This window comes from Dendrobium catenatum, unplaced genomic scaffold, assembly GCF_001605985.2.
Source record: "Dendrobium catenatum unplaced genomic scaffold, ASM160598v2 fragScaff_scaffold_466, whole genome shotgun sequence".
Taxonomy (NCBI): domain Eukaryota; kingdom Viridiplantae; phylum Streptophyta; class Magnoliopsida; order Asparagales; family Orchidaceae; genus Dendrobium; species Dendrobium catenatum.
The window spans coordinates 119249-131033 of record NW_021318928.1 but is presented as its reverse complement, the minus strand read 5'-3'; the positions used below and the strand labels follow the sequence as shown (position 1 = coordinate 131033).

The 11785-nt window shown below is 38.7% G+C and overlaps 1 protein-coding gene across 1 annotated transcript; it reads left to right on the top strand.

Moving 5' to 3' along the window:
* The first annotated feature begins 1673 nt into the window (after window positions 1–1673).
* On the top strand, window positions 1674–11094 carry LOC110103442 (RNA-binding protein pno1). Its single transcript, XM_020832166.2, has 3 exons — window positions 1674–1733; window positions 1924–2277; window positions 10450–11094. The coding sequence occupies exons 2-3, from the start codon at window positions 2026–2028 to the stop codon at window positions 10870–10872; spliced, it is 675 nt and encodes a 224-aa protein (XP_020687825.1). The 5' UTR covers window positions 1674–1733; window positions 1924–2025; the 3' UTR covers window positions 10873–11094.
* Window positions 11095–11785: the final 691 nt, after the last annotated feature.

Here is an 11785-nt window from a genome sequence, read left to right as displayed (position 1 = left end):
TTGAATTATGGAGGTCAATCTTAGAGTCTAAAAGTTTTCGCTTGAATAGATCTAAAACGGAATATATGGAGTGTAATTTTAGTAGTAATAAACCTAGTGAAGGGATTGTGACTTTAAACGATCAAGTCATTAATAAGAATACACGTTTTAGATATCTTGGATCTGTTTTTCAATGTGATGGTGAAATAGATGAGTATATTATCAGCATAATTTAAGTTAGATGGTTGAAGTGGAGGAATGCATCGGGCTTGTCGTATGATAGAAAAGTACCTCTCAATCTTAAGGGCAAATTCTATAAGATGGTGGTGAGGCCTGCAATGTTTTATGGTGCCGAATGTTGGCCATTAAAAAAGAAGTATAATACTAAGTTAAGTGTGGCAAAGATGATGATGCTTAGGTGGATGAGTGATTTTACCCTTAGAGATATGATACGAAATGAGCATATACGTGAAAAGGTTGGAGTAGCTCCAGTAGAAGTAAGATTAGAGAGAGTCGCCTTAGATGGTTTGGTCACATAAAACGACGGCCTTCTGATGACCCGGTTAGAAGAGCAGATGTATTAGATTTGACTTATGTTAAGAAGTGTAGAGGCAGACCTAAAAGACTTGGTTATAAAAATATTAAGAATGACATTTCTTTATTAGATTTAAACGAGAATTTGACTTTTAATAGGACACAATGGAGGAAAATTATTCGTGTAGTCGACCCCACGTAGTGGGATAAAGGCTTGATGTTGTTGTTGTTGTAAAAAATGATCAAAATAAATTATTCATTTAATGAATTATTTCATGATGTACTTTTTTTTTGTAAGTGTGGTATTATTATAAGAGTAATCAGAAATCAATTATTTACAAGGACAACCAATTCACAGCATCGAAGAATATAAATTATTTACAATGATTTTTCTTAACAGCTAAATTTTTAGGTCTAACACAAAATCCATAAATCAATTTGCTACCAACAAATAAAAATAAATAAAATTTTATTGTAGCTCACATGATTAAAACACTTGTTTAGGCACAAAAAATTTATAAAATGTTAATCCCTCAAATAGTCGCAGGAAATTTTGCATGATAACTCATAGTGCTTGATTTATGACTTTTTGGACTCGAATCATAATAGTTTTGTCGTTTTGACTTTATTAGATTTATCATATCAGAATGCTATCTTTAATTTTAAGTTTTTTTTAATGGGTTTTTTTAATGGAGTTTGAGTGACATTAGAGTTAGATACCATAAATTTTTAGTTCAAATATTAAGTGCTATAAATTTTGAAAATTATGATATATTTGAGTGATAATGTCGTAGAAAGAAAATGCAATGAAAAATAAATAAGTGTCTTAGGCTAGGGTTCTTTACACCCAATCGAATGCCGAGCTAAACCAAGTCAATAATATAGTACAATATAATAAAAACCTTAGATATTTAACTTTATTGGGATTTATTAAATCCTGTAAATTCGGATATGCACTAATTATATAATTAATTATTTAATTAATTTACTTAATTATTAATAATTTAAATTATATTAATTAAGTTAATCAATAATAACTTAGAAGCCTCTAGGGTTTGCCTTTCATCTCGTTGCTGTTCGGCTTCGTTGCTTTGCAGGTGTATAGATTGTACGCGTCGCTTCTTCGGCTCCTTCAACCTTCGTCGACTTTCCCGTCCTGTTGGATCGGAAGTTACGACATTTTGATCGGAAGCAAGAACGGGAGCTCGCTGGCTGTGAAGGTAACTTTCTCCCTTTCGCGCGCTTATTCGGCTAAATCCAGTTAAATCCGCCGAACAGAGGGATTTAGTAAATCATTTAACGCGCGCACAAAAACCGTTTGGCTGGATTTAGCGTTTTAGCTTAAATCCGACTTAAATCCCGCGATAATTCCGATACCAAACAGCCCCTAACTGTTTCAAGACATTCCAGGTCGAGCGGCTGCAACAAGCGACGCGCTCAACCCGCTTGCGATCTTCTTCTCCTTTGGCTACCTGATAGCCATAGTTTACGGTATATTCTTGTAATTACTCTATGGGATCGCCTGATCCGCAAGGTCCTCCGGCAGCCATGGAGTTGGAAGCTGGTGGCCCAGCTTCGGAGGCGGCTGCGCCGTCGCGGCCTCGGTTCGAGGCTATGAAGCCTCATGAGATGGTTGAAGGAAAGATTCAGTTCAGGAAAGTGCCGGTGCCGGTGCATCGCTTCTCGCCCTTAAAGAAATATTGGATGGATATCTACACGCCCGTTTACGAGCAGATGAAGATTGATATACGCATGAATCTTAAGGTGCGTTCTCGTTCCATTAATATTCTTATGTGGAATTGAAGGAATGCCTGCACAGGTACTGAGCTACTGAAAAGAAGGAAGAAGAGATAACTAGTTTGAAGAAAGCATTGTGGTACATTGAAAATATTTCCTTAACAGTTGTTTACAAGAGTATTGAATATAAAGAGACGTAGCGAGCGGTGAGACAAGAGTGACAGAGGCCGTTCGGTGATAGGGAATGCGGAGCAGAAGGACGGCCCAAGCAGGTGGTCCACAGTGACAGTTGAGAACGTGTGAGCTGAGTGCGTAAGTGCTAACAGCCCTCCCTCCTTTTAATTGATACCGTATTGCTGGTTGAATCATTGGGCCACAAGGCAGGCCTTGTAAGTTTCAATGTGACCTGTTGAAGGTGAGCTTGGTTTTGAAGGTCCAACGACATACAAGGATCAGAGTGTTAGGAGGTGTGAGAGTCCATGTGCCTTGTTTTTAAAGGAAAAGCAATTCATTCGACATGGCTTTTCTCATTGGTTGGAGCTTAACGGTTTGATGGTACGTGGAGGGTGTGCATGTGACGTTCGTTGTGACAGAGAGATCAAAAATTTGCTTTGGTTTGAGGTGACCACTTTTGAAGCGGGTTTGCATTGGGTGAGGAATTGGCTGAAGCGAGATGGCGGAGGGGTCAGTTGAAGTGGAAGGACTGATGTGTGTATTGGAGGTGATGTGAAAGAGTTCAGGTTGGGGGAGATTGACGGGCAGGGAGTTTAACGTAGTGTTATGGTTTGTTGTGTTAGATGTGTAGGAATGAGGAAGGATGGTGGATGTAGGAATGACCATAAGAGGAGATTGTGTTATGGGAGGTTGGACGGGTGTGGGAGGAGTAATGTTATTTTGATATGGGAAGGTGTGTTTATGGAATGCAATGTGATGAGAGATGTGAATTGGATGTGTTTGGAGGTTCTAGCAGCGATATCCATGGTGAGAGGTTGAGTATCCTAGAAATAGGCATTCTTGGGAGGGAGGTTGAAGTTTGTTAATTGTTAGAGGTCGAAGCCAAGGAAAATAGAGACAAAGCTTTGTGGGTAGACAGTTTATTAGGAATTGGATGTCAGGAGAGTTTCTGCCCAGAAATGAAATGGAAGGTTGGCGGAGTTGTTGTTTAAAGTAGGTGGTGGTGCTTTTGTTTAGCTAGGCCATTTTGCTATGGTGTATATGGAAAGCTAAATTGATGATTGATGCCATTGGATTGTAGGAGAGTTTTGAAGTTATGGTTTGTAAATTCTCCGTTGTCAGCTGAATGTAGAGTTTGAATTTTAGTGTTGAAAGAATTTTTTATCAGATTATGACATTGTATAAACTTTTAGAGCATTTGATCTTTAGTGTTCATGAGATAGAGCCAACAGAAGCATGAGTAAGAATCAATGAAAATAACAAAGTATCTGTAGCCTTTGATTGACAGAATCGGGGATGGTTCCTAAACGTCCGAGTGAATTAATGCTAATTAGGGGTGTCAATATTGGACCCGAAAACCCTATTCAAAAATTTCGGGTTTTGGTTGACCCAAACCCAAAGTGGGTTGGGTTCAGGTCCGGAAAATCGATTGTTTGTCGAGTTCAGGTTGACCCGAGAACCCAGGAATGACCCGGAAACCCATCTACCTGCTCTGACCGGCCTTGCCCGAATCTTCCTGCCTGCCCCGCGGCCCCAGTTCCCTCGCTTGCCCCGCCTGCCCCGCCTTCCTCGCTGCCCCAGCTTCCCTACTTGCCCCGCCTGCCCAGCGGTCCGCCTACTAGACTGCCCTCGTCGCGTCGCGTCGCGTAAAGCCATCGAGTCGTGTCCGCAACTCCCCGCGTCGCTTGTTGTCGCGTCGCCGACACCGCTGTTGCTGCCCCGCCGGCGCCGCTGCCGCTGCCCGACTGCTGAGCTGTCCCTAAACCCTAAACGGGTCGAGCCAGGTTGACCCGAACCCAAATAGTGCCGGGTCAGTTCCGGGCTCGACTTGAATCCGACCAGTGGCCCGAGATAGACATCCCTACTGCTAATGGAATGGTAACAAGATTTGTATTTAATTGAAAGGGTAATTTATGGCTTTTTGCCATATTACAAGGTTTTCAAAGAAAGGACCTAGATGGAGTACATATAGATGGAACTAATTGTGCTAGAGTTTGCAGAGTGCGATGATTGGGGCCTAGCCGATCATACCATAGAGTTGTGGAGGCGATGTTTGAATGAAGCGCTATGGTGGAATTGTTGCTAGTGGTGGTGATGGAATAGAGACCATCACAGGTTTGAACATGCATCACAGGTTTGAACATGAAGTAGAACTTGATGATCCATAAGATCCTGAATGGTGAAGCCGTTTGCATCAAATGATATAGAACAATGATTATCTAACGTTAATTTGTGGATTGAACATAAGTTGTGGGAGAGAGAAGGAACTTGCAGGAGATTATGAAGTAGAAGCTTACGGGGCATATTTGGGAGTGGCAAGATACCTCGGCCTTGATGCTGAATTGGCATAGAGCTGTCGTTGGCGATGGAAACAAAGTTGAACCCAAGATACGGTTGGGATTGGTGAAGGTTGGAAGGGTCAGTTGTGCGATGTGTTGAAGCTCCAGAATCTAGGACCCATTCAGTTGTTTGATTTTTTTGTGGTTGGGAGAGCAGGGCGCGTGACGAGCCGGACGGGGGTGTTGAGTATTGGAGGTTACAGCGGTGCCAACAGGAAATGGTGGTATGACCGAGCTTGCCACATATCTAGCAGGTTGGACGGACGTTGGTTGTTGTAGGCGGAGGATGAGGATTGAATTAAGATGATATAGAGATCGAACTGCAACCACAATAGGAGTAGTTGGTTTTGCCTTTGAGCTGCTTGTTGCGGGCAGAGTAGAGAGCAATGTTGTCTGTAGAAGGGGTCATTTCCTTTCTGAAGTTCGTTCTGGAGGTTGATTTCTTCGCTACAGAGAAGCGAATATAGAACATCTTGATTAATCGGTAGGAGAGATATTCTAAGGATGTCTTAAACGAGTTGTAGGTTGGTGGAAGTCCATTCATGATGTAAAAATTTATATATTCAATGTTGACAATGTTGACATGGGAGCCGGCTGCAACAATATTGTCAACCAGTGTCTTGCTCTGAGCAAGATATTGATTCATTGTGTTGTCCCTCATTTGAATTTGATGGAGTTCATTTTTCAACTGGATGACCCTGGATCTGTTCGCGGGTTGAAGGCGAGTTGCCAAGGTAAGCCAAATCTCATGTGAGGTGGAAAGATGAAGGATGTAAGGGAGAACAAAGGGTGAAATTGTGAAGAACAAGACTGATACGAGGTTTTGATCTATAAGTTTCCACAGACGGACGTTGGGGTGGGAGGCAGGTTCATTGGGACAGGTTTGGGTTCCTGTGAGATAACCTTTGAACTCGTTGGCTAAGAATAGTTTGAGAATTTGCAAGCTCCAGATAGCATAATTCTCAATATTAAGCTATAGATTGACTATGAGTTTAAGATTTGATATAAGGAACTTTAATGGTGCCAGAACAGTGAAGTCTGCCATCGAGGCTGACAGAGAGGAAGCAGGAGGGATTGTCGAGGAAGAAGCCTGATCTCCCAAATAGACGTTGTGGCAGTAAAGCTCAATTCTCTGATACCATGAAGGAATGCCTGCACTGTTACTAAGCTACCGAAAAGAAGGAAGAAGGGATAGCTAGTTTGAAGAAAGCACTGTGGCACATTGAAAATATTTCCTTAACAGTTGTTTACAAGAGTATTGAATATAAAGTGAGGTAGCGAGCGGTGAGGCAAGAGTGAAAGAGGCTATTCGGTGACAGGGAATGTGGAGCAGGACTGCTGAAGCAGGTGGTCAACAACGACAGTTGAGAACGTGTGAGTGCTAACAGGTATAAGGTATGGGTAGGTGCTTATCAGTTGGAATAGGTTCTTTCATTGCTAGCTGGCATTCTCTGTGGCCGCTGGAATTCGGTCTTTTCTAGCCACCACATCTAGTATCTTATAACTTTTTTTTTTCTTTTTAAGCTTGAAGAAGATTAGTTAACAAAAGTCTTGAAGATTAGTTTTTTCGCTGGCGACATATGAAACTCCGATTGCCTTCTAAGGGCTGTTTGTTAACATTTATTTCAGTGCTATTGAAATATCAGTGTTATTTGTTAAATTTTGTGCGTCAAGTTAATGTTATTATTTCAAAAGATGTCAGTGTTATTTAAATTTTTTGTTAATTATATGCGGAATCCGATTGTGTTGATCAATTGGTTTGTATTGATCACTCAATTCTCAATTCATTCGATCGAGCTTGACAAAGAGCTCGCCAGGGAGTTTTAGGGGTAGCTCGTCCCCTGGACCCCTGCTCTAGGGCAATGCTCCTAATATTTTTTTTTTGTACAGCACTAAGGCGCTTTGGACCTCTGCTGAGTTAGTTTTTTTTATTCTTTCTTGCATTTGTAACCGCATCATAGTTATGCTTTGGTGTATAAAAGAGTGTGAAGACAGCGAAAGAGAGAGTGGATGATCTTCTTTTATAGTTGATTTTTTGGTGCATGTCTCTGTGGTTTTTTTTTTCCAGGTAAATTCTTGTTTTTTTTTATGCTGTTTTTTTCTTGTTTGGTTCGATATGTTTATTTCCAACATTACTAGTGTTTGATTCAGTGTTTTTCGAAATCCCCTAATCCTATGATAACATTATCCCTTCAGTTTATATTTTTTATTTCAGAATAACTTTTTGTTTCTTTAGTATTATGCTGAACAGCTTTTGGCGTCGTTTTTCTTTGTTGCAATCTGAAATCTATTTCGCTGATCATTACTTCAATAGACTTGTTTACTGAGAGTAAATCGTTATTTGGTATTTTTGTTCAGTGGAAGCGATACTAATTCAAGTTGCTCCGCTTGGGTAATCTTAGTATGCCATTTGATTAATATACGCAATGGTTTTCAGTGTTCTATAGGCTTTGGATGTAAATATCTTAAGGAATAACTTAAAATATTTCAATAACATTTGAAGTATTGCAGAAGAATCTTAGCCCATTGGTTAGAGGAGAAGGTTATTTCTATGAGGCCATAGTTTCGAGCTAGCTACATTATGATATATTGCTCACCATTCCAATAAAAAAAAGTTACTAAAGTCTTTTCCATGATTCTCTTTGGAAGGTCTGATGCCAGCCATAACTCATTTTCTAACAACTCTAACGAATTTTTGGATGCCAATTGATACTTTTATCAGTGATTGTATAAGACATTCCCATTGTTTTTATTTATATATTACTATTTTATTCCTACATGCTGTTTGAGAAAAGAATTTCTGATGTGAAACAATCCATGCGAAAGTGATTTGCTTAAAGAAGTTTGCACGTTTAATTTTAGAGAACATAATAATAAGCAAGATCTTATGCGGAATTGAACGATAAGCTAAATATTAAAGTGGTACCTAGCTTAGGTTATCTCACACGCATAGAAGTTAAGTTCAAAAGTCCCCTCACACAACTCTTCTAATTACTAGGCTTTAGCGGAGAAGAGATTAACATAAGCTTCATGAGCTACTAAGACCACAATTGAGAAGCAACTTTGAAGATAAAAGAGTCGGGGGAAGAGTTTACCCAAAGGCAAGAGAGATGTGAGCTCCGGGTAAGTCGTTGGAAGGTTGAAACGAAAGGGTACATCAGCCAAGAGCCTTTTGGATATTGTTAGACAGCAATCTGGAACTCCGGAGTGGCGAGATAGCTACAAGGGACTATGTATATTACTGGACAGCAGCTTTAAGCTCTCCGAACAGTTCAGGACAGCCACCTACAAGGCTTAGGGAAACCTTGGACAGCTGTTGTGGACGTTTGGGGTTTTCTGGACAGCAATTTGGTGATTGACGGAACTCTGGGCTGCAAGGAAAGTCTCTTGGGAATGCAGGACAGCAAGGTTAACCTGCTGTAATCCTTGGACAGCAGTTAGGAGCTCTCCAACGGGGAGAAATCTTGAAGAAGAAGAGGGGTGGCCAAGGAGAAAAGGGGAAGGGGCTGGCCGGCGGCATTAGGAGGGAGAGAGAGGAGGAGGTGGTGGTTTAATTGCTTGCCTTGTCATTAATTCTCAATTCAGACGGATTGGAAGGAAAAATAGGCTCAATTTGAATTTGAATGGGGTTTAATTTGGGGAGTTAATAAGGGAGTAATAATGGCTGGAATTAATGAGAGAGAGGGATGAGTGGCCTGCCATGTGGAGAGGGGAGAGGCTTGAGATTTAAGTAGGTGGGGACCACTAGTAATTAATCAAAATCTGAATTTTTATTTCAGATTTTAATTGCCTCATGTAACTCCCTAATTTGAATTAAATTTAGGAGGGAATTTGGATTTCAAAAGATTGTAACTCCCCTCGATTAATTCCCTAATTTAATTTGACTTAATTAGGCAAGTCATTAATGAGGGAAATTCAAAATTGGAGGGAGAGAGGGGCCGGCCGTAGGGACTCATGGGTGGTCGGCGGCAAGGGATCTTGCAGGAGGCCGGCGGGCTGCAAGGTGGAGGGTTAGCCGGCGAGAGGAGCTTTGCAGGCCGGCGGGTTGAGCCTTGCAAGCCGGCGGCCGGGATGGCTCCAAGGGGATCGGCGGCAACAAGAGGAGGGAAGGGAAGAGCTAAAATCTGAGAATTTTTCGTTGCTATGATTCCACTCACCTCTTTATCTTCCAAGATCGGATCTCAACACAATAAAATTGGACGAAATCTAGAACTCGCAAAGAGATCTAGTTTCTCCTTTGAACTCACTAAGAGATCTAGGAGAAGTGCACTCGCAAAGAGAACAAGGAGTAAATTTCTTCATTCATCAAAAACTAACTATTACATAAGAAAAGGGCCATATATATGCCTCCAAATGACAAAGAAAATAAAAGACTAAAATGCCCCTTGGGCTACGATAGCGACTAACTTCCTATAAGGGCAAAAACGAAAAAACATAAAAATCAAATAAACTACTACATAAAATGACACAAAAAAAAAATACAGCTCATGATCGTGGCCGTCGATCTTCGATGTCCTCATCATATGTGATGTCTACTGAGATTTGGATCATTATAAATGATATTTCAACTTTTTTATTAACATATATTTTCAATGGAATTTTCAAAATTAAGATGATGCTATATGGTTGAAGATTCATTTTTATTCTAAAATTTAAGAATAAATGAGGTGTTTAAGATTATGCTACTTTAGAAGAATGAATTTATGAGTCAAATAATAAAATTATGAGAGATAACAATAGAGCATAAAAATAAGAAAATTATGTTAAATTTGAAAAATCAGTTTTGGTTGATGTCAGGGTGATCCACTTTGGTAGCAATTTTTGTGTTAGGACACTTTTCAGAAAAGAATATAGAGCAAAGAAAATGATCTTCATATTAATTTTTTTTAATCTTGAAAAGGCACTTTTAAGCGTTTATGTAGCTCTTTATTGCTACTAAAATTACACTCTATATATTCCGTTTTAGATCTACTCAAGCGAAAACCTTTAGACTCTAAGGTTGACCTCCATAATTCAAGTTTACCTTCAACTCCCTCTCTAGTCTTATCAACAAGAAGAATATCATCAGCAAAAAGCATACACCAAGGTACATCCTCTTGCAAATGTGAGAACTCAATTTCATTAACTAAAGTGTAATTTAAATTGTAATAGTAAGATGTGCAAAGTAAATAAAACTGACTATCAAACGAGCATCATAACTAAGAAGATTCCACACCAGATATTATCAAGTAGGCCAACAATCAAGAAGATCCCTCACAACAACAAAATAGAAAGCATAATTTAATCAAAGGTTGAATGAAAAAAATTTAAACAAATGAGAATAATCTACTTTCAAACATCGTTATTGTCATTAGAAGAAACAACATCAAAATCTAAACTAATAGCATAATCTTCAGCACACAAGGTATTTTAAAACATCAAAATCATACAATCTAATTAAGAAATCAACTACGAATAGAAATCTAGATTGCATGAAACGGTTTTATTATGCTGGTGAAATGGTTTTATTGTGTGATCTTATGTGCTACTTATCATGCAAAGGCCAAAAGATGAGATCTTACAGTGCAGTCTGTATTTCCAGGCTATTCCAAATATCTAAATCCTTATGACTTCAGTGATTCTGCTGCACTTCGAGACTCTTCCAAATGTCTAAATCCCTTCTGATTTTTGTGATACTACCTTGCAGTTTCGAAGAGTTGAGCTTAAGACTAGAACTGACACACCAGATATCGGCAACCTCCAGAAATGCGCCGACTTTGTTCACGCTTTCATGCTTGGATTCGACATAGCGGATGCGCTTGCTCTCTTGCGCTTGGATGATCTCTACGTCGACTCTTTCGAGATCAAGGACGTGAAGACCCTTCGAGGGGAGCATCTCTCACGAGCCATCGGTAGGCTCTCCGGCAAAGGCGGTAAAACGAAGTTCGCCATTGAAAACTCTACCAGGACCAGGATAGTAATTGCTGATACCAAGATACACATCTTGGGTTCTTTTATCAACATCAAGGTTGCCAGAGATTCTCTGTGTAGCCTTATTTTGGGATCCCCTGCTGGTAAAGTCTATTCCAAACTCAGAGCTGTTACTGCAAGATTAGCTGAGAAGTACTGAAAAGTCTCATCCAAATGGCTTGTTTTTACTTTATTTCTTGCTTTTGGGTCTTTATATTTATGTATGATTTTAGGGAGGTTTGGAGTTATTTGGCCTCTCAGATTGTTACGCTGCATTTTATTTCAATGGGAATGGTATCTCATATGTTCCATAAACTAAATTTATTTGATGCAGATGATAAAATACATTTGAATGATAAATTTGACCGTTGGTTACAATGCATTAGTAATGTTTTGGAAGGTCATTGTGTGGCTACAAGTTTTTAACTATAGCTTTTTTATTGCATCGTTGAAACGTATAATTCTATTCATTTGTATTTTTGTTTTGATATTTCTTTTTAATAATGAATATTATGAAGTCTTTGTTAAATTTTTGTAGTATTTAATTTTAAAGAATGAAATTTTATAGAAGAATAACACTCTTACTAAGTAATTAAGAAATAAATGTATGCTTGAGATGATTGTAGTATTTTATTAAGTTGATTGAGAAGTTGCCCGGAGTAAAATAATTTAGTTATTATGATTTCTAAAAGTAATTTTTCTTTGTAAATTTTTTTGAAAAGTAGTGCGAAATCTAAAAAAAATAAAAGCCAAATGAAATTTTTGTTGCTGCCTTAAAAGCAAAATAATAAGAAAGTTATTCTCAACAAATCTTAAAACCTAATTGATAATTTTGCTTGTATATGTTTATTTTAATTTTTTTATATGGGACTAAATTCAAAATCTTGTATGATTTAGGTTTCGTTTGGGACGGCTTTCTTATTGTTTCTTAAAATATTTTTTTAGTACAAATATTTAATTTTTGTATTAAAAAGTTGTTTTAAGAAGAAGTAAAAAAATTGTCCTAAATGAATACTTAATAATTATTTTCTCTCATATAAGAGATCTTTATATCTTCTCTCTTAAATTTTTAA